Here is a 23285-nt window from a genome sequence, read left to right as displayed (position 1 = left end):
GCGAATGCTAAGCTGCTGATGTGGCTCAGTTGGTAGAGTGCTTGCCCAGCATGTGGGAGGACCTGGATTTGATCCCCATCTGCCAATACTATATAAAACCAGTCCTTTGGATTCACACCTGTGACTCCAGGACCCGAAAGGTAGAGTCGGGAAGAGTGGGCATTTCAAGGTATGTGATATTCAAGGTATAGTTCAAGCTTGTAATACATGGGCTCATGACTCCAAAGGAAAAAAATTAAGTGCTGGGGTGGTTGTTCAGACAGTGAGGTGCTTGCCATACAGGCATGAGGACCTGAGTTCAATCTTCCAAACCCAAAGTTTAAAAATGCCAGGAGAGGGTTGGGGATTTGGCTCAGTGGTAGAGCGCTTGCCTAGCAACCGCAAGGCCCTAGGTTCAGTCCCCAGCTCCGAAAAAAAGAAAAAAAAATGCCAGGAGATAGAGCAGCTAAGGTTGTCTACATTGGTGGTCAGTGGAAGGCATTGCTGAAGAGGGCTCAGCCTTCTGAGGCAGCCACAAGCTTATCCTCTCTGAGATGATGCTCAGACAGCATGCCTCTGTGGGGCTACCCTTTGCCACCATGCTTCATTTTCAGACGAGGATTCTTTGCACTGGGACACCCTAGATCTTGATCTGACTCTTCCTGAACTCGCCTTCTCTTGGGAGCCGCTCTGGGCACTGGCTTCTCTTCCTCAACCTTCACAGGTGTGGGAAATGGTGCATCCCCATAGACACGGTAGCCTCCAATCAGACAGTATGTCTCTCCATGCCAGGCCATCTGGGCTTGTGCGTGCCCTTTGTAGAGGACGTGGTAGTATCCGGGGGAAGAAGGAGCTGTGGGAGGCACGGGCGCTGCAGGGAAAACCAGAACTCATCAGTCACTTCCGCTTTCTCCTCGGATGCTCCAGGGTCCTTCCCACCACATCCCCTTCCTGTTTCTGGCTGAAGCCCACCTCTCTGCTTGGCATGCCAGACACAGCCTTGCCCTGCCACTACTCTGGGTCCCCTTGAAGGGCTGCCTCTGTAAATACACTTGGCTTATGGGAAGCAGCTGGGAGTCGTGGGAGGCCCGCATGTGTGGCCCATGTCCATAAGAATGGTAGAACCTCGAGCTAGCTGCAGTTGATACCCCTCATTTTCTTCTCCCGCAAATGAGAAGGGTTTTTCAAGGTCTGCCGTCCCTGAGCTTTAATGAGTATGTTTGGGAAAAAACAGTGTCAGATAAATTTGTCAAGAACTGGTCCCACCCTGGCTAGCAGCTTGTCTGAAGACCTGTTCGTTCAAACTGTGTTTCAACCACACTCAAGTGTAACCTTGTTTATGCTGAATTTTCTTTTTCCATTTTTTTGAGACATTGTCTAAATGTAGTAAAGGGTCTATCTGCAAGTGGCCTTGAACTCTGTGTGTGTGAGAGTGTGTATAAATGTAATGCATTTATTTGTATTATATAGGTTTGGACCTTTTTTTAAAGATTTATTTATTTCATGTACATGAGTACACTATAGCTGTCTTCAGACACACCAGAAGAGGCATCAGATCCCATTACAAATGGCTGTGAGCCACCATGTGGTTGCTGGGAATTGAACTCAGGACCTCTGGAAGAGAAGTCAGTGCTCTTAACCACTGAGCCATCTCTCCAGCCCCATAGGTTTGGATTTCTGTACCAGAACCTTTGCAGGCAAGCACAGAGGCAAATGGCAGAAGAGAGCAACCAATGTCCTACCTGTTTCATCTCTACCTTATTCCTCCAAGGCATGGATTCAACCTTCAGCCCCAAAGCCCCAGCAATTCTTCTGTCCCACCTCAGCGTCACTGGGGTTACAGATGCTTTGGAGGTCATACATAGCTTATTACCTGGCTCTTCTGAGCTGGGCAGCTTGCTTAAGCCTTACACCGTCACCTCACCCCAACCCCCTTGAAAAAAATGTTTTTTTCAATTTTTTCAGACAGGTTTCTCCGTGTAGCCCTGGCTGTCCTGGAACTCATCCTGTAGACCAGGCTGGCCTCAAACTCAGTGATCCTCCTGCCTCTGCCTCCCCAGTTCTGGGATAAAAGTGAGTACCACCATGCACACTGTAAAAGATTTGTTTGGAATTATGTAGATTTGTGTGTGCTTGTATGTGTTTGTGTGTGCTTGGCAGGAGCAGATGGCTATAGCTATCAGTGGCATCAGTTCCCGTGGAGCTGGAGTTGCAGGCAGTTATCAGCTGCTGATATGGGTGCTAGGAAATGAACTTAGGTCCTCTGCAAGAACAGTCAGTGCTCTCAAACGTGAGCTGTCTCTGCGGCCCCTCAGCCCTTTTGAGACAAAAAACAAAAACAAAACAAACAAACAAAAAAACAAAAACCAAAAAACTATTTTGTTCAGACTGGTCTCCACCTCTTGAGGTTAAGTGTCCAGTTCTAACCTGTTTGAAAGGCCACATGGTAGGGTAGAGTGGACAAGAGGTCTAGAGATGTTCATTCTTTTTTTTTTTTTTTTTTTTTTTGGCTCGAACCCAGGGCCTTGCGCTTCCTAGGCAAGCGCTCTGCCACTGAGCCAAATCCCCAACCCCGAGATGTTCATTCTTGAAGAGCCTTTTTTTTGGCTAGGATTAAAGGCATGTGCTACCACAGCCCACATCAAAGATGACTTCTTAGATCTCCAGCTTGAACTCTCCTTTCCCTTCCACAACCCATAGATCCTCTGTTCTTCCCATTTGTATGACACCACCCTTTCCTCCAGTGCCCAGCAACTTCAGCCTGCAGGCCTCAGAGAGTGAATGTGCTTTCCCATAACAGCTTGGTAAAGGCCTGCAGGCCTCAGAGAGTGAATGTGCTTTCCCATAACAGCTTGGTAAAGCGCCTGAAGTTCTGTCAGAGCTCACCCACAGCTCTTCCTCGAACTAATCCACTTGTCCCCAGACCATAAGGTGCATTTGTGTTTACTGAGTCTAACCAAGAACAGGTCTGGCCAGACACGGGTTGCATGCCTCTAATCCCAGTCCATGGAGGGTCGGGGGGACGATTGCCACAAGTTTGGAGCCAGTCTTATCTATGTGCAGATGATGTAGGTTACCTGGACTAGGGTCACTGTCTCAAAAATTAAAAAGAGAAAAATCCGAACGGAATCACTTTATACAGGAAAGAAAAGGCTAAGTTACTGAAGCTTAGGAATTTTCTAAATGAACACTTGCCTAGAGATGGAATGTCATCCGCCCTCGGTATTGAACATGAATAACTGGTCCCTGAGTTGGACCAGGCTATAGTGGTTTGAATAAGACTGGCTTCCATAGGCTGGCTGGGGTAAAAACAAAATATAACAACAACAAAAAAAAAATCCAAGAAGCCCTGCCCCCACTGGGCTCATATATTTGAATGCTTGATCCTCATTTACTGGAACTGTTTGGGAAGGATGGGAAGGTATGACCTTGTCAAAGGAGGCATGTCACTGGGGACAGGCATTTTTTTTTTTTTGAGATAGGGTCTCACTACATAGCCCTTACTGCATTTGGAACTATTCAGGCCCTGCTGGTCTTGAACACAGAGATCTGCCTGCCTCTGCCTCCCAAATACTGAGATTAAGAGCATGAACCACCGTCCCTGGTCAGACAGACTTTTCTTGACTTTATTCTGTCCCAAGAGTGAATTGATAGAACTCTCATCTTTTTATGATTGAGGTCTTTAGAGATATAAGAGGTGGGCTGCAGGGTTCACATGGATGGTGCAGGCACACCCTTCAGATTCTTTCATCTGGGAGGTGGAATTCAGAAGATCATAAGTTCAAGGTCAACCTTGGCTACATACTGAATATGAAGCTAGCCCGTGCTACATGAGTCCCTGCCTCAAAAAAAAAGCAAGAGGCTTCAGGTCTGGTGGCACACAATTATGATTGTAGCACTCAGAAGGTCAAGGCCAGGACCTGGTAAGATAGTAAGTTAAGGTACTTGCTACTAAACCTGAGGAGCTGAGTTTAGACCCCAGGATAGACATAGCAGAAGGAAAGAATCAATTAATTCCGAGTTGTCCTTTGACCTCCACAAGTATTTTGGGACATATACATATACCTCCTCTCACACACAAAATTAAATAATAAAAAGCTGAGGAAGATGGAGCAAGAGTTTGAAGCTAGCCTGGGTTTATATAGTTAATAGTCTCTGAAAAATAAATGTCCCAGTGGACAAAGGTCTCTTTGCCAAAGCCTGATCACCTGAGTTCAATCCCTGAGACTCACATATGGAAGGAAAGACAGTTGAGACAGTTGTCCTCTGACCTCTACATGCATATTGTCACACACACACACACACACACACACACACACAAATTAAAAAAGCCAAAAGTAACTAGGGGCCTATGAGAGGGCTCAGTGGGATAAGAAGCTTGCTGCCAAGTCTAAAGACCTGAGTTCCTTGGCTACCCAATCTTTAAATTTTATTTATGTATTTATTTACTTGAATTTCATTCATTCATTTCCTGATTGGTTGTCCTGGAACTTGCTCCGTATACCAGGTTGTCTTCAGATTCATGATCCTCTGGCCTCTGAGTACTGGGATTAAAACGTACACTACCACTATTTTTTTAATTGTTTATTTGAAAGATACTCCTTATTACCTGTAGTTGTCATAGCTTAGTAGTTCTTCCCCCTTAAAAAATAATTCCTTGCAATTGACTTTGTTTTGCTCTTTTTTTTTTCTTTTGGAGCTGGGGACCAAACCCAGGGCCTTGTGCTTGCTAGGCAACTGCTCTACCACTGAGCTAAATCCCCAACCCCTGTTTTGCTCTTTTAAAAAGACTTATCTATTTATTTTATGTATGTGAATATTACTGCATCTGTCTTCAGACACACCAGCAGAGGGCATCGGATCCCATTACAGATGGTTGTGAGCCATCATGTGGTTGCTGGGAATTGAACTCAGGACCTCTGGAAGAGCAGACAGTGCTCTTAACCACTGAGCCATCTCTCCAGCTCCTTGTTTTGCTTTTGAAACAGGGTGTCACTATTAGACCTCACTCCACTCCAGTGTGGGCTCTAACTCCAGAGTTTGCTTGCCACTGACTGCTCTTTGGAATGCTGGGATTGAAAGCACACACCATCACTCCTAGGACAAAAAAAAAATTAACTCCTAAAAGGATTGCTGGTTCTGTCCTTGGTATTTTTGTTGATTTTAAAATTTTTTATTGAAGATAACTTTTTTCATATGATATATTCTGATCATGGTTTCTTCTCCCCCAATCTCAGATCCTCTCTATCTGCTCCACTTTCCACATTTTGGAGTTTACCTATGATATCCTATAATGTCATTTAATGTTTCCCTCTGTCCCCTGTTCCTATACACTGGTAATTTTGGGGAAGCTTTTTCTTGTTTGTTTAGAGGTATGGAAGCCCCCAGTTATCAAACCTATCCTTCATGTTATAGCTTAAGCAATCCTCCTGCTTCAGCCTCTTAAGTAGCTGGAGTATAGGCATGTACCAATATGGTCAGCTATTGGAAGCTTTTAACCATGTATTTCTGGGCCTTCACCCTAAAAACTGGTGTGGATGCTACAATCTATCATTGTTTATTTGTTTGTTTTATGTGCTTTGCCTCCATGGATGTATGTATACCATGAGTGTGCCAGGTGCCTTCATCAGATCCTCTGGAACTGGACATTCAGATGATTGTGAGCCACCATGTGGGTGCTGGGAACTGAACCCCAGTGCTCTGCAAGACCAAGTGCTCTTAACCACTAATCCATCTCTCCAGTTCAAAACCTGTCACTCTTAAGAGCCAAAAGTGAGGGGTTTTCTTTGTCTTTTTTGTTTGTTCTCCTGTCTCAGAATTGCCAACCTCTCTGATCTCTCCAGTAACCACAAATTGGTCTCTATCACACCAATTGTCAGAGGTACTGTGGTGAACCAATAGAGTTGTTGGTTGAGAAGAGCTTTGCCTGCACAGGGTAGCTTAGCTTCTAGGGACTTCCTGGTCTGGCCTGAGAAAGAAGCATCAGCCTTGCTGCTCTGGCCCCCAAAGATGTGTGCTGTGTACAGGGCGGGCTGACTAGTATTAAATATAGAGAGTTGCTTATGGCAGCTGCCTCCTGTCCTAGGCTGCTGACTGGTGGTCTTGGAACACACGCCCAGCTCTAGGCTGTTCCTACTCTGCAGACAGCCCTCCTTCCCCTCCCTTAGGAACAATTTCAGCTTTACTGCTGGCAGCCTTTCCTTTGGTCACACCCATCACCTTGCCTTAGCTTGCTGCAGCCAGAGTAACCTTTTCATCATCTATGTCAGCTCTCTTCACCCTCCAACCTCCAATCCAGACTCCTCCTATTACTTCCTTTTAGACCCAAAACAAGAGCAGGCTGACAAGGCCTGCTGTCGCCTGTCCAGCACCTACTCGAGTCATTCCTCACTGGTCATATTAGTCCTTTCCACTACAGCTGGAACATGTCAGCCTCGTTTCCGTGTCACAGGAAGCTGTTTCCTCCAGAAAGCCTTCCTCCTACTCCCCTGACTCACTGCCATCTCTGCTGAAACCTTCCCTTGACCACTTTGTCTAACAGACCACTTACACGTCTCTTCTTTTTTTCTTCTTTCTTGCAGACAGGGCTATACGGCTCAGGTTTGCACACAATTAATTATGGAGTCTGTCTTAGTTAGAGTTTTACTGCTATGAGACACCATGACCAAGGCAGCTCTTATAAAGGACCACATATGTTTGAGGCTGGCTTACAGGTTCAGAGGTTCAGTCCATTGTCATCAAGATGAGAGCATGACAGCATCCAGGCAGGCATGGTACAGGAGCTGAGAGTTCTACATCTTTATCTGAAGGCTGCTAGTAGAAGACTGGCTTCCAGGCAGCTAGGACTAGGGTATTAAAAGCCCACTCTCTGGGGTTGGGGATTTGGCTCAGAGGTAGAGCACTTGCCTAGCAAGCACAAGGCCCTGGGTTCGGTCCCCAGCTCCGAAAAAAAAAAAAAAGCCCACTCTCACAGTGACACACCCACTCCAACAAGTGCTATTCCTTAGCCCAAACATATACAAACCATCACAGAGTCTAAGCTACCCTTGAATTCTCTGTATTCCTCTTCCATTGGCTTAACAAGTGCTGGGATTGTAGGCATAAGCTACCACACAGAACCTTGTTTCCATAGTAATTATAATTGTCTGAAATTGTAGCATGTGTGTCTGTGTTGTTGTTATTGAGACTCAAACTCAGAGCCTTGCACAAGCCACTTAAGTACTATATCACTAAGCTACAACTCCAATCGTGGATACCTGCATATTCTATCACTTTAAAAAAAAGATTTATTTATTATATATAAGTACACTGTCGCTGTCTTCAGACACACCAGAAGAGGACATCAGACCTCATTACATGTGGTTGCTGGGAATTGAACTCAGGATCTCCAGAAAAGCAGTCAGTGCTCTTAACCGCTGAGCCATCGCTCCAGCCCCTATTACTTATTTTAACACCCTATATTTTCTTTATATTTATTCTTCTCTGATATACTGCATCTAGACCACAGTTTCCCCTCCCTCCTTCCTCCCAGTCCTCCTCTCCAGATCTGCCCCTCAGTTTCCTTTCAGAAAAGAACAGGCCTCCCAGAGATATCAACCAAACATGGCATATCAGGTTACAATAAAACTAGGCACCTCCCTTATATTAAGGCTGGACAAGGCAACCCAGTAGGAGGAAAAGGGTCCCAAAAGCAGGCAAAAATATCAGAGATAGCCCCTGGTCCTACTATAAGATATCCCACAAGAACATGAAGCTACTTAATATATTCTGAAAACCTAGGTCAGACCCAGACAAGATCCCTAGTTGTCAGTTCAGTCTTGGTGAGCCCCTATCCCTAGTTGTATACAATTTTTTAAGGCAGAGTTGCTATGTATCCCTGGATAGCTTGTAGATCAACTTATAGACTAGACTTATTGGCTGGCCTCAAACTTGCTGGCCATCTTGCTTCAGAATCTAGAGGTCTGACATTAAAGATGCAGTCCATCATGTCCCTCTGTCTCATCCCATAGTTTCTGCATGACTCAAAGCTCACTGGCTGGCATACAATGGATCTCAATAAACTCTTAGTCAAAAAATAGATGGTGGGGTCAGCTAATGGATGAGCCACACTCATATAACATCTTGTCAGAAGTTTTCCCCTTTGCCTCAGACTCCATTTTGGCTTTGCTCTAACCTGTCAACCAGTAAGTTCTAATAGTGTTATCTTTACTTTTAAATTTTGATTTCTTTATTGTTTGGGTTTTGTTTGTTTTGAAACAAGGTTTATAGCCTGGCTTGGCCTATATTGTATAGTACATTGTATATTACATTCTATAGTATTACATTTTACAGTAGAGAATGCCCCCTAGTGCAAGACACTTTTCCTGACCCAGCCTTCTCATTGCTGCGATTATAGGTGTGAACTAACTTTGTGACTGTGTAGTTGCTGGAAAGGTGACACTGAGGTGAGCTCAGAAGATGAATTCCAAAAGCTGTGTGCACCTTCCTTGACTGTAGAAACAAAGGAAAAGGTGGGTGCCAGTGGGAACTAGATACTTATGGGGTCTTATGGTGCTGGGACTTAATCTTTTATTTTTTGGGAATAATCTTGCTATGTAATCCAGGCTGTCCTCAAACTTGTGACAATCCTTTTGCCTCAGCCTCCTGAGTGCTGGGATTATAGGCATATGCCAGCATATCCATTTTATGGGGCTGACTCTGCCCTGCAGGTAGAAATGCTCTGAATGCCAAGGCTAGTCTGTGACAGCCAAAAGACACTGGCAAGCAGAGCCATCTGCCACTTAGGAGAATATGAGAAGAGCTGGAACATTGGAAAGACAGCCCACCCTCCCCCTGCTGTAGTGTCTGTCTGCCTGCCTGTCTGTCTGTCTGGTGTGAGTGATTCTTTGGCAAGGAGTCTAAGCGATGTGATTTCAGGAGTTAAGGTCAGCCAGTACTACACAGAGAAAACCTGTCTTGAAAAAATAATAGGGTCTCAGGCTGGAGAAATGGCTCAGCAGTTAATAGCACTGACTGCTCTTCCAAAGGTCCTGAGTTCAATTTCCAGCAACCACATGGCGGCTCACAACCATCTCTGTAATGGGATCTGATGCCCTCTTCTGGTGTGTCTAAGACAGCAACAGTGTACTCATAAAAGAATATATATATATATATGTATATGTATATGTATGTGTATGTATGTATGTATGTATACATACAGGGTCACACATGCAGCCCTGGGTAGCCTGGAACTGTAGAATCAACTGGCCTCAAACTCAGAGATCCACCTGCTTCTGCCTCGTGAGTGCTGGGATTAAAGGCATGTGCCACTGCCAGATCTCATTTTTAAAACAAAGCCAGATGCAGTGGCATGCATCTGTAATCCCAGCACCCTTGCAGGAAGATGGGAGGCAGAGACAGAATCTCTGGCAAGCATTTGAGCCAGCTAGAAGAGTCTGAAGCATAACAACAGAAACAAAAGAGACCCTGCCTCGGCAAGGTGGAAGCTGAGAGCAGACTCCCCCGAAACTGGCCTCTGACCTCAATCTGAATGCCACAGCATGTAGGCACCCCACCCTAATCCTTCACATACATAGTGCTAATAATAAAATGAGATTTTAAAAAAAGAAAATGAAAAAGTTAAGTAAAATCTAGGGTATAATTTAGTGGTAGAGTAAGTGACCCTGGTCTACAGAGCAAGTTCCAGGACAGCCAGGGCTACACAGAGAAATCTGTCTCAGAAAGCAAAATAAATGTAAAATATCTAGACATAGAACTCAAACAGTTTGACTGGCACGGCAAGAGCCTGTACCCGCTGAGTCATCTTGATGGCCTTCATTTTCTTTGTGAGGACAGTAGAAATTTATTATTATTATTATTATTATTATTATTATTAATTATTATTTTATGTATAAGTGCTTCACCTGCACATTCACTTGCATACCAGAAGAGGGCACTAGATCCCACTCTAGGTGGTTGTGAGCCACTATGTGGTTGCTGGGAATTGAACTCAGGGTCTCTAGAAGAGAAGACAGTAGTCTTAACCGCTGAGCCATCTCTCCAACCCCAGAAATGTATTATGAAACGGTCTTAGTATATATTGAAAGAAATGTTCAGGGAGGGGTGGGGTACTTAGGAAAAGGAAATTAGGGGCTGGAGAGATGGCTCAGCGGTTAAGAGCACCCGACTGCTCTTCCAGAGGTCATGAGTTCAATTCCCAGCAACCACATGGTGGCTCACAACCATCTGTAAAGAGATCTGATGCCCTCTTCTGGTGTATCTGAAGACAGCTACAGTGTACTTAGATAGAATAAATAAATAAATCTTTAAAAGGAAAAGGAAATTAATAAAGATGCAGGTTTCTCAGAGAACAGGATCTTTCTCCATATAGTTCCGGCTGGCCTGGAACTCTGTGTAGCACAGGTTGGCTTTGAATGCTTTGACATCCTCCTGCATCAATCTTCCAAGTGTTGGAATTATGTGCACGAGTTACTACACATGACTTGATGGGTTTTGTTATTGTTTTCTTTTGATGTAGGGTATTGCTATGTTACCCAAGATGGCTACAAACTCACAGCCCGCCTTTGCCTTCTGACTTCTAGGATTATACATCCAGCAGTCTCTCTTCCGTTGGTGGTAGTGTATCCCCAGATGATAGTAGTATTACCGATAGAGAGAGTTCAGGAGTTCCAGGCCAGCCCAGGCAACATAACAAGACCTCACCTCAAAAACAAGGCTGAAACCTAACAAAACCCACACAGACCTATTTCACTCCTCTAAGCGGAACTTAGCATATCACAGAATATTTGACTTCACTGAGGGCACCAGCACTTTCAGACACATAGGTCTAGTGGGGGGGGGTGAGATTAGTTAGATTTCTGGGCCCCTCCCTGACTGTTGTTCCCCACTATTTGGCTCCTTCAACTCAGCCACAAACAGCAATGAGGTAGTTGATGCATGCTGCAAACAGAGACCCGCCAGGCCCAAGGGGGCGCCCTTTTGCTTGGGGAAACGGAAGGGCAGTGGCGCCCTCTAGCGACTGCGTTTGTAGGAGTGGAAAATTCCAGAGCGTCCGTTGCAGAGCAGGGTGACTGGAAGCCCTTACAAGCAAGGCGACGTCCTAGGGTACCCTGAATCGAAGGTCCGAACCCCATTGTCACCCTCTGCCCTATCCCTGCCCTTCTCAGGCTTTTGTGACCAAGACTGAGCAACATGCAACCCACGGGTCCTGAGGGTCCACGCGCGCTCAGCTTGAGGCCTCTGGGGCACCGGCTATCCCTGTTGGGGGTGTTACTTATAATTCCGTCACTATGGGTAACCTGCAACCAGACTACTCCGAGCCTCTCCAGTGCTCCGACCTCACCGGGAGCCTCCAGTGCCATGACCACTCCAGGCATTCCTAATGACACAACTACGTCAGGCGTGACCAGTGACCCTCGCCTTCGAGAGCAAGCACTGGCCCTGATGCGAGACTTCCCACTTGTGGATGGGTGCGTATATGCGGGTGTGAGGCATTGGGGGCTAAACTATACTATCTAGGAGCCCCACCACCACCACCACTATACACACACACACACACACACACACACACACACACACACACACACACCCCTACCTTCCCTTTTGCCATACACGGGTACCTCCCCTCCCTTTGACCCCATTGCCCATGGAACTGCCCTGCTCTGGAGGCCGTGTTCTCACACTAACCACAACATCTCCAGCCACAACGACCTGCCTCTGCTCCTGAGAGAACTTTTCCAGAACAAGCTGCAGGATGTGAATCTGCACAATTTCACCCGTGGCCAGACCAGCCTGGATAGGCTCAGGGATGGCCTTGTGGGTGCCCAGGTAACGCAGTGTCAGAATGATGGGAACGTTGGGACCACAGAAACCTGAGTAGGCCAGGCTCTCAAAAACTAGGCATTTAGAGCATGCAGTCCACCATTATGTAAGAGCATACAAAGGCTTTGAAGGTCAACACAGAAGAGCTATTTAGATGCTTGGGTTCAGTGGAAATACATATAAAATCCCTTGTGTGTGTGGGGGGGGTGGTGTTGCTGGACCCACAAAGGCTATGGTTAACATTGCCTGGGACATTCACACAGGATCATGGACAAACTGCAGCTGTGTGTCACTCGTCCACAGCAGGGACACAGGCTAGCAGGCTTAGTTATCATGAGGGTACTATGGAGAGCCATTGACTTAAATGGGTGCTGTGGGCGCTAAGGAAGGAATGGTAGGCCAAAAGCTTACTGGCCTCACTGTGGACCTCTGGACTCACTCCTAGTTCTGGTCAGCCTACATCCCATGCCAAACCCAGGATCGGGATGCCGTGCGCGTAGCCCTGGAGCAGATTGACCTCATCCGACGCATGTGTTCTGCTTACCCGGAGTTGGAGCTTGTGACCTCAGCTGATGGTGAGCCAACAAACATGGGTTTGACCCCAGTGGTTCTTTCCTTGGGATGCAGCCCTTTGATTCCTCCCCCTCCTGCCAACCTTTCTAGGTCTGAATAGCACTCAGAAGCTGGCCTGCCTCATTGGACTAGAGGGTGGTCACTCACTGGACACCAGCCTCGCTGTGCTGCGCAGTTTCTACGAGCTAGGAGTCCGCTACCTGACACTTACCTTCACGTGCAGCACACCCTGGTGAGCACAGTGCCTGGCTGGGTGGCCTGTCAGACGTGTGGCGAAGGAGAACGGTGTGGTGAGGCCCTTCCTGGCATGGGCCTGACAAAGGAAGTGAAGTTAAAGCGACCCTTTTGGGGAGGCTGGACAGAGGCTGGACTCCTCGCTGGTTCCTCACACTTCCAGAAAGTAGCTGAGCCCGGTTCTCATCTGTTCTAGATGTAGGATGGAAAAACAGAGCCCCAGTCACTGATAGCCAAGCTATAAGCCAGCAAGATTTGTTTTCTCTTGTCTTGCAGGGCAGAAAGTGCCACGAAATTCAGACACCATTTCTACACCAACATCAGCGGGTTGACGAGCTTTGGAGAGGTGACGGTTCTAGCATGTCCCCTCTCCTCTACCCTGTATGTCCTACAGATACCTGAACACCCTTTGCTCCCTGACACACTCTTCTCCCTCCCAAACCCAATTGTCCCTGCAGAAAGTAGTGGAAGAAATGAACCGCATAGGTATGATGATAGATTTGTCCCACGCCTCAGACACCTTAGTGAAGCAAACCCTGGAGGCGTCTCGGGCTCCTGTGATCTTCTCCCATTCAGCGGCTAGATCAGTGTGTGACAACTTGCTGAATGTTCCTGATGACATACTGCAGCTTCTGGTAAGTGGAGTGGCCACCTAGAACCCTCGAACCAAGGACTAAATTCACTTTATCTAGACCAGCAACTCTCAACCTTGGATCGAGACCCCTTTGGCAAATCTCTGTCTCCAAAAGTATTTATATTATGATCTACAACAGTAGCAAAATTATGCTATCTCTTGCTATTGCATAAAGTAGTAATGAAAATAATTTTATGGCCAGGGGCCACAGCACGAGGAACTGAATTAGGAAGGTCAAGAACAACCCATCTAACCTGTCTATCCCCCTTCCCACCCAGACAGGGTTTCTCTATGTAGCCCAGGCTGTCCTTGAACTCAGAGGCCTACCTGTTTCTGCCTCTCAAGTGCTGGGATTAGGACTTATCTAGAGGGCCTTGAAGCCAGGCATAGTGGCACATGCCAGGAATCCAAATACTTGAGAGGTTGAGGCAGGAAGATCATGCTCCTGCCTCATGAGGCAGGAGGTCGAAGCTAGCCTGGGCTACTTGTCAAGGCCCTGTCTCAAAATTCTAAAAGGGATAAAGAGGAAGATTCCTGTTTGTTTGTTTGTTTGTTTGAGATAGGGCATCTTGCATAAATCAGCCTGCCCTGGGCCTCATAATTCTGCCTCAGCCTCCTAAGGCTGGGCTTACAGGCACGTGCCACCATGTCTGGGAGGAGGTACTTGACCCCAAGTAGCAGGCTGGTTAAGCCTCCTCCATCTCCGAAATGCAGGCCCAAATCCATTTCAGAGGCCTCCAAACCCAAGAGAAAAGGTTCTTTCAGCACCTGCTGGATTGCTGTCGTTCAAGGGTCCCCACAGCAAGGGAACCAAGCACATTATCAGTCCAGATAGGCTGGACTGACTGCCTCTTTGTCTGTCCCTGTAGAAGAAGAATGGTGGCATTGTGATGGTGACACTGTCCATGGGGGTGCTGCAGTGCAGTCTGCTTGCTAATGTGTCCACTGTAGCAGGTAAGTCCCACCTCAACTTCTCTTAATTAAAAAAAAAAAAGTTTGTGTTTTGTTTTCCCCTGTATATATGTCTGTGTATCATGTGCATCCCTGGTGCCCCATGGAGGTCTCCAGGACAGAAGATGTCACCTCCCTTGGAATTAGAGTTAGAGATAGTTGTAAGCCACTATGTGGGTGCTGGGCATTGAACCTGGGTCCTCTGGAAGGGCAGCCAATGCTTTTAACCACTGAGCCATCTCTCCAACCCTGCTGCACCCACACCTCAACTCTTCACAGTTCCAACTTGAACTGTAGCCACCAGGGCTCTCAGACAGCTCTTAAAATCTAGCACATGCTGCACAATGGCAGACCTTCCAGGGACCTTAAACTCAGCTTGGCACTGCCACCTGGATGTCAGACTAGTCAGTGCTGATGGGTTTGACACCTCTAAGTTCCATTTTTGCTCTCAATCTTTGAACCACAGTTAATTCCCACACCTTTAGACAGGTCAGGCAGAGCCCTCACAAGGTCTTCAGGGAACCTAGGGGAAAGGAAAGGTCTAATCAAGCCTTGTCTCAGTTCTTACCACATTCAGATTTATACACATGTAGGACTCCTGCATGAGCAGCTGCCACAGCCAGGAGGGCGGGGGAACTGGCCAGGACCAAATTTCCTCAGATTAGAAATGTCCCCAATTGCTAATTCTTCTACTTTCTAGATCATTTTGACCACATCAGGACAGTCATTGGATCTGAATTCATTGGGATTGGTGGAAGCTATGATGGGTCTGGAAGGTATTTCCCCTGGGTTTATCTTGGGCTAGGCTGTAGCACCAAATCTCTTAGCCTCAGTTTCCCCATCCAAAAGACTGATCGTCCTTCAGACCTCACCTACAAGTTCTGGTCTTCCAGCCCCCACCCCCACGTCCTCACCCCTGCCTCCTCTCCCCATTCCCAGGTAAACAGGAATTCCATTCGTGTACCACGCCCTTGCCCAGAAGATCTGTGTGGGTATAGCCACAGGTTGAATCCATCCTTTCTAACGTGTTCACTAATCTAAAGAATTTAGCCCTTAGTTTTAGTCATATATGCCTGGGGCTGGTGGGACAGCAGGTTCTAGACCAGGATTAAGATCGAGGTCTCGGGGCTGGGGATTTAGCTCAGTGGTAGAGCGCTTACCTAGGAAGCGCAAGGCCCTGGGTTCGGTCCCCAGCTCCGAAAAAAAGAACCAAAAAAAAAAAAAAAAAAAGACCGAGGTCTCAGGGTGGCTATCTGCACAGGTTCCCTCAGGGGCTGGAGGATGTGTCTACATACCCAGTGCTCTTAGAGGAGTTGCTGAGACGAGGCTGGGGTGAACAAGAGCTTCAAGGTGTCCTTCGAGGAAACCTGCTTCGGGTCTTCAGACAAGTGGAACAGGTACACGAGTTATGGAGAAAGGATAGTCAGGCCTCTCTAAAAGAAGAGAATTGATAGAGATTATATGGAGTGTTAACTGGCAGAGGTCCGGGGTAGTTTAACAATGGCTGTCTCTTGATGGAAGGCCAAGAATGGAGTAGCTGCTCAGTCCACACGACTGGATAACTCGGCAGTCCCAAACCAGTGCTAGAGTCCTAGAGGGTTCCTGGAAAGCTGTTGGTCTTCAGTCAGTATCCATCAGAATCCCAAAGAAGTAGGTTTTAATACTACTTAGGAATACAGGAGACAGGATAAATGAACCTTCCACGGAGAAAGAGGACAAGCAGGCAAAAGGCCAAAGCCTCCTTCTTCCATGTCTTTTTATTTGGGCAGCTATCAGGTGTAGATCCTGCTACCTCAAGAAAATAGTTGGCTGTCCTGGTGCACTTGGACACTTGGGAGGTGGAAGCGGGTGGATCTCTGAGTTTGAGGCTAGCCTGGGCGTTGGTGACACTAATCCACGCCCCTCGGCACTCAGGAGGCAGAGGCAGGCAGAGCTCTGAGTTCCAGGAAGAGAGTGAGTTCTAAGACAGCCAGGACTATACAGAGAAACCCTGTCTAAAAAAAAAGAAACAAGAGAGAGAGAAAGAGAGAGGGAGAGGGAGAGGGAGAGAGAGAAAGAAAGAGAGAGAGAGAAAAGCTCACAGCTGTTTGGGAGTTTTAGTTGATTACAGATTACAGGTTTGTTAAGCTACAATCAGATGGGGGCTCACTGATATGTTGTTGGGTGTCTTAGTGTTGACTCCCTCCCCCAGGTGAGAGAAAAAAGCCTTGGGCAGAGCCCTGTGGAGGTCGTGTTCCCAGAGAGGCAACAGAGCAGCACCTGCCACTCCCACCTGCTGCCTCAGTCTCAGGACGCACACTTGAAGGTGACCAAGCTGCCAAGTAGCCAGGTGCTCCAGAGGGCCTCCAAAGCCCCGCCATGCCCCTTGCTAGGCCTCGTGGCTGCTGTCACCTCCCCAGCCTTCACCCTTTGGCTTTGTTGCTCTGGCCACAGGTGAGTTTAGCAAAACCCACACCGTTCCCCTCCTCACTGCCCAGGCCCCAGCTTATGTTAAGAATAAATACCTGAAACACCAGGCCAAGTGCATGCATCCTCGTCCTCACTCTTCACTGGGATTTGGGCCGGGAGGATTCTTGGTGAGAGAACTCACAGAGCGCATAGAACAGTGTAACAGAGCTCACCACCACAGTGAATGTGTTCCCAGTGAAAGGCTGTATTTGTTGTTGTTGTTTGGTTTACAAGTTTTTTATCTTGTTTTGGAGTTACGAGGAGTCTGTGTTGTCCAGACTGGCCTGGAACTCATGGATTCAAGTGATCCCCCTGTCTCTGCCATCCAAGGACTAGAATTTCAAGCCTAAGCCTGTACCTAGCTTTCCTTGCTCCATATAAGAATCAGTTTGGGGCTGGAGAGATGGCTCAGTGGTTAAGAGCACTGACTGCTCTTCCAGAGGTCCTGAGTTCAAATCCCAGCAACCACATGGTGGCTCGCAACCATCTGTAATGAGATCTGATGCCCTCTTCTGGTGTGGATGAAGACAGCTACAGTGCACTTATACATAATAAATAAATAAAACTTTAAAAAAAAAACAAAAAGAGTTCTTGCTGCTGTTGCTAAGGAGGACATGGGTTTGGTTCCCAGCACCCACATGTTGGCTTCTTTACTCTTGTGGTTTCCTCAGGTGCCCGGCATGCTCATGGTGCAGACACACATGAAGGTAAAACAGTCATACACATAATTTTTTCTTTTTTGAGATGGGGCCTCACTGTGTAACTCTGCTGGCCTGGTGTTCTCTGTGCAGTCCAGGTGACCTTAAACTTAGAGATTCTCCTGCCTCTGCTCCCTAAGTACTGGAACTGTAGGTGCGTCTCACCATGCCTGGCAAATACATTTTTAAAAGCAGAGCTGAACGTAGTAGCACTTACCTTTAATGCCAGCACTCAGGAAGCAGAGGCAGGTAGATCTTTGTGAGTTCAAGCCAGCCTGGTCTACTTAGCAAGATCCAGGAAAGCCAAGGTTACAAAGAGAGACCCTATCTCATGTCTCATAAAAACAAACAAAAAAAATGCCTTTAATCCCAGCACATGGAAGGCAGAGGCAGACGGACCTTGGTAAGTCTGGTCAGCTTGGTCTATGTAATGAGTTCCAGGATAGCCGTGGCTATTATATAAAAAATTTCTGTCTTGAAAAAGAAATGAAAACAAAGGTGGGTGAGAGATGGCTTCTTCCTAGAGGTCCTGAGTTCCAGCAACCACAAGGTGGCTCACAACCATCTGTAATGGGATCCGATGCCCTCTTCTGGTGTGTCTGAGGACAGCTATAGTGTACTTACATATAATAAATATTTTAAAAAATTTAAAAACCAGGGGTTGGGGATTTAGCTCAGTGGTAGAGTGTTTGCCTAGCAAGCGCAAGGCCCTGGGTTCGGTCCCCAGCTCCAAAAAAAAAGAAAGAAAAAAAAAATTAAAAACCAGATGTGTACACCTTTAACCCCAGCACTCAGGAGGCAGGCAGAGCTATGTGAGTTTGAGGACAGCCTGGTCTACAATGAAGCAAATTGCAAATTTCAGGACAGCCAGGCTATACAGACCCTATCTCAAAAAAAAAAAAAAAAAAAAAAAAGTCAAGACAGGGCTGGCAAGATGACTCATTCTCATCAGGTACAGAACAAGTCTGGAGACTTGAGCCTGATCCCCAGAACTCGTGTAAAGGCAAAAGGAGAGAACTGACTCCCCAAAGTTGTCTTTGAACTCCACACTTGCAGTGTGTGCCATGCATGCACACCATACAGGCACACACCATACATACCTGCTACAGACTTTTAAAAGGTGTTTGAATAGAAATATCACAAGGAAAGAAATAAAGATTTCAAGGAACCACATAAAAAGGTATTAGTCATGAGGGAACTGCAAGATGAAACTTCTAAATTACTGGGGTTGTAGAGCATAAGAGGGCTTAGTTTGCATGGGTGAGGCCATGGGCTGAGGCCCCAACACCAAAAAAAACAAAAACAAAAAACCCAGTGTCTTGGTTGCTGCTCTACTGCTGTGAAGAGACACCACGACCAAGGCAACTCTTATAGGACAAAGCGTTTAATTGAGGGCTTGCTTACAGTCTAGAGTGAGTCCATCAACATCATGGCGGAAAGCAGCCAGGCCTGGCGCTGGAACAATTGCTGAGAGCTTTACATCCTGATCTGCACGCAGCCAGCAGAGACAGTGAGACCCGGCCTGAGTTTTTTAAACCTCTATGCCCACCTCCAGAGACACACCTCATTCTTTGAAAAATAGTTCTCCTCTCTGGGGCCATTCTCCTTCGCGCCACACCTTGAAGCTTCCTGCTTCAGTTTACTGACCCACCCCCACCCGCGGAGAGCCTTTTCTTTCCTTTTTTTTTTTTTCTTTTTCTTTTTTAATTTTAGTTATTTACTTCATGTATGTGAGTACATTGTTGCTGTCTTCAGACACACCAGAAGAGGGCATCAGATCCCATTACAGATGGTTGTGAGCCACCATGTGGTTGCTGGGAATTGAACTCAGGACCTCTGGAAGAGCAGCCAATCTCTCAGGCCTTTCCTTTCTTTCTTTCTTCTTTTTTTTTTTTTTTTTTTGGTTCTATTTTTCGGAGCTGGGGACCGAACCAAGGGCCTTGCGCTTCTTAGGTAAGCGCTCTACCACTGAGCTAAATCCCCAGCCCCAGGCCTTTCCTTTCTTAATACATTTCTATTCCTAAACTAACAAACCCTTATGTTGAAGATGCCTAGGATCTAACACTTTAAAACCTTGCATATCACACTGGGTGGTGGGGGCACTTAGGAGGCACTCTCTCTCCCCAGCACTCCAGAGGCAGGTACATCTCTGTGAGTTCAAGGTCAACCTAATCTACAGAAAGAGTTCCAGAGACAAACCCTGTCTCAAACAAACAAAACAAAAAAACAGAACCAAGACTCTTTTATATCTCTGCTTTCTTTTAAACATGCATTAACACCCTCATTCCAGGCCAGGGATATCTCAAACAGTCTCGATTCTGCTGGTCTTTTGATTCCTTCTGTCTTTGGACCACTGACTTGTCAGTGACAGCAGGAGTGGTCCTGTAGGCCCTGCCAGCCACTGTTCTCATGCAGGAACCATAGTTTCAGTTGCCATGGTTGGTCTTGCCACAGAAGGCGTGAGTGTGCTTGGCTTGCTGGCCCATTTCAAGTTGTGTTACTGTTTTGGAGAAGGAGGTGTTACACCGGGTCCCCTACATCCTGAAGATCTTGGCCTTATTGATTTGTACCACACCTACTTATATAAATTTTCAGGTTTTCCTTATAGCTAGAGCAAATTCTTTATTGAGGTAAACTCTATATACTATGAAGTTAACTATGCAGAAGACCAATTCAGAGCTGGGGAGATGGGTCAGTGAGTAAAATGTCTAGCTGAATCAGAGAGCTTTGGGTTCAAGGAGAGACCTAGTCTCAAAAACAAAACAAAACAAAACAAAACAAACAAAAAAAAAAAAAACATGGATCAGGGTCTGGGGAAAGGGTCACAGGTGACATGTCAGGCCACGAAGGTGGTAAAAGAGGCCCCTGAAACAGCTCAAGAAGTAGGCTACTCAGAGATGGATGGGGAAGTCTTTCGAGTAAAAATGAAAGGGGAACAGAAGCAATTCAAGAACTAACAGCCAAGGCTGCCAGGAAGGGCCGTGGCTACACATGTAATAAAGAAACCTGGAATAGAGAGCTGGAGAGATGGCTCAGTGGTTAAGAGCACTGACTGCTCTTCCAGAGGTTCTGAGTTCAATTCCCAGCAACCACATGGTGGCTCACAACCATCTGTAATGGGATCTGATGCCCTCTTCTGGTGTGTCTTAAGATAGCTACAGTGTACTTATATACATTAAATGAATGAATGAATGAATAAATAAATCCCTAAAAGAAAGGAAGGGAGAAGTCCAGAGAGAAAGTACTGAGGTGGTGGTAACTGTCTTCCATTCCTATTTAAACATCTGTATTCCCTGTCATACGATCTTTTGCCACCTATAGCTATACCTATAGGGATTTAATCCCAGCACACACACAAAAAAAGGAAAGGTTGAGATGGGTTGACTAGTAAGCCCCAAGGTTCTCTGTCTAACTCCCTATTACTGAGATTACAAGTTTATTTATTTTTTAAATGTTCGTGTGTGTGTTTGCATAGTGAGTTTATGTGTACCACATTTATGTCACAGTCCACAGAAGCCAGAAGAGGCCATCTATCCCCTGAAACTGGAGTTACAGACAGACAGCGGTGAGCCACCATGTGGTGCTGGGAACACAAGCCAGGTCCTTAGCAAGAGGAGGTACTCTTAACTGCAGAGCCATCCCTCTAGCCACTATCTTTTTTTTTTTTTTTTTTTTTGGTTCTTTTTTTCGGAGCTGGGGACCGAACCCAGGGCCTTGCGCTTCCTAGGCAAGCGCTCTACCACTGAGCTAAATCCCCAACCCCCCCCTTTTTTTTTTAAATATAGGATTCTTGGGGTTAAATCAGGTTTTCGTGTTTGCAAGGTGTATTTGTTGATTTCCTCCATGCTGTGATTAAATCCCAGACAGAAACAGTTTAAGGAAAGAGGCATTTACTTTGGGTCACAGTTTCAGAGCTCAGTCTATCATGACAAGGAAGTCACCAGAGTTGGAGCTTGAGGCAGCTGGTCCCAATGCTTCTTCAGTCAGGAATCAGACAAAATTAATGCTAGTTTTCAACTTGCTTTCTTTTTTACACAGCCCAGAACCAAAGCTCAGTGATTGGCGGCTCTGCACAATTAACGTGGGTCTCTGCATTGCAATTGTCCCAGACTAGCTCCTCACAGGCAAGCCTAGAGGATATTCTAACATAGAGAATCTGTCAGTGTGCCCAGAGGCTCACTTCCAAAGTGATTCTCTAATGAGTCTAATGAGTGCTTGCCTCATTGGACCCTAAATGTTCAATGAGGCAAGCACTTTAGAACTGAGCTATTTCCCCAGAGCCCCCAGTGGCTTTTGGTAAAATCACACTTTGGGGTTGGGGATTTAGCTCAGTGGTAGAGTGCTTGCCTAGCAAGGGCAAGGCCCTGGGTTCGGTCCCCAGCTCCGAAAAAAAGAAAAAAGAAAACCTACCTTTACACAGTTACTATTTCCTTCCTTCATCCCCACTCAACACCAATCTGATTTTTGTCTCTGTGGAGTCTCCCGTTTCTTACAGTGGGAATCTCATGCTCTGTGACTCATGTCTGGCTTCTCTACCACAACGATTGTGGGCTCCATCCCCATTGGGCTTTTCCTTGGCTGGTTGTTTGTTTTGGTTTTGAGACAAGGTCTCATATGTCCCATTTCAGCTTCAAACTCCCTATGTAGTGAAGGGTAACTTTGAACTTCTGATCCTCCTGCCTCTACCTCTGGCCTAAGCACTGAGATTATATGGATGGGGAAGCACAGTACTTTTTACATCCCGTTTTCTGTAGAAAAGCACTCTAACGACTGAACTACATCTTGAGTGAGCCTCTCTTTTTGCTTTTGCTTTAGTTTTTAGACAGGGATTGTACATAGCCCAGGCTGTCCTCACACTCATCCTCTTACCTCTGCTGAGTTCCAGGAGTGCAGCGTGGCCCACAATGCTCAAACTTTTCTCTATTTTAATTTCATTTACTGGAATTGTTAATAATCAGATGTTAGGATTTCTGTTGCAATCTTCTGTCTCTTTCCCTCTGTCTGCCTGGAACTTACTATATATAGACCTGCCTCTGCCTCTCTAGTGCTGGAGAAATGGCCGGATACTTAAGAGCCCTTGTAGAGGGGCTGGAGAGATGGCTCAGCGGTTGAGAGCACTGACTGCTCTTCCTAAAGGTCCTGAGTTCAAATCCCAGCAACCACATGGTGGCTCACAACCATCTGTAATGAGATCTGATGCCCTCTTCTGGTGTGTCTGAAGACAGTTATAGTGTACTTACACATAAAATAAATAAATAAATATTTTAAAAAAAGAGCCCTTGTAGATACTTGCTAAGCACCGGAGTTCAGCTCCCAATGCACATCAGATAACTCACAACTACCTGTAACTGCAGCTCCAGGGGAATTGACACCTTTGACTTTCCAGGGCACCTGAACTCACCTGCACACACTCACACAGAAACATAGTTAAAAAGAAAACATCCAGGCAATGTGGTACACATCTTTTATTCTAGCACCTCAGAGGCTGGGGCAGGAGAATCACTTGTGAGGCTAGCCTGGTCTACATAGAGATCAAAGCCAGCCAGGGCTACATAGTGAGACTGTCTAGGGGGGAAAAAGCAAAAAAAAAAAAAAAAAAAAAAGAAGAAAGAAAAGAACTCTTAAAAAAGAAAGAAAAGATGGGTATCTTCGTGCCTGGGGTGTGTGTGTGTGTGTGTGTGTGTGTGTGTGTGTGTGTGTGAACTTCAGGTCAAAGTAGGCCAAAGGTCAACTTCAGGTGTTGTTCCTCAGTAGCCACCCACTTTTTTGTTTGTTTGCTTGTTTGGTCTTGGTTTTTGGTTTGACTGGGAAAATGTATTTAGTTATACCTTGCATTTCTTATATTTTTATTATTTATTACTTATAGCTTATGTTTCTTATATTTCTGCTTGCTCATTTTATTTATTTTTTTTTCTTTTTTCTTTTTTTTCGGAGCTGGGGACCGAATC

General features: G+C 46.2%; 1 protein-coding gene across 3 annotated transcripts; it reads left to right on the top strand.

Moving 5' to 3' along the window:
- Positions 1-8344: 8344 nt before the first annotated feature.
- On the top strand, positions 8345-16717 carry Dpep3 (dipeptidase 3). Of its 3 annotated transcripts, XM_006255517.5 has the most exons (11): positions 8345-8489; positions 11145-11447; positions 11679-11805; positions 12245-12374; positions 12463-12604; positions 12883-12952; positions 13065-13241; positions 14110-14194; positions 14892-14967; positions 15453-15588; positions 16383-16717. In XM_006255517.5, exons 2-11 carry the CDS (start codon positions 11170-11172, stop codon positions 16626-16628), a joined length of 1467 nt encoding a protein of 488 aa, XP_006255579.1. In that variant the 5' UTR covers positions 8345-8489; positions 11145-11169; the 3' UTR covers positions 16629-16717. The 3 variants fall into 3 exon arrangements, with proteins under 3 accessions (XP_006255579.1, XP_038953841.1, NP_001008384.1); XM_039097913.2 differs by lacking the exons at positions 8345-8489; positions 16383-16717 and adding an exon at positions 15131-15179 and having other exon boundaries at positions 10575-11447; positions 15453-15590; NM_001008383.1 differs by lacking the exon at positions 8345-8489 and having other exon boundaries at positions 11055-11447; positions 16383-16708.
- The last annotated feature ends 6568 nt before the right edge of the window (positions 16718-23285 follow it).

The sequence above is a fragment of the Rattus norvegicus genome, chromosome 19 (assembly GCF_036323735.1).
Source record: "Rattus norvegicus strain BN/NHsdMcwi chromosome 19, GRCr8, whole genome shotgun sequence".
Taxonomy (NCBI): domain Eukaryota; kingdom Metazoa; phylum Chordata; class Mammalia; order Rodentia; family Muridae; genus Rattus; species Rattus norvegicus.
Note: the sequence above shows the minus strand (reverse complement) of the source record. Positions and strands in the feature narration are given on the sequence as shown.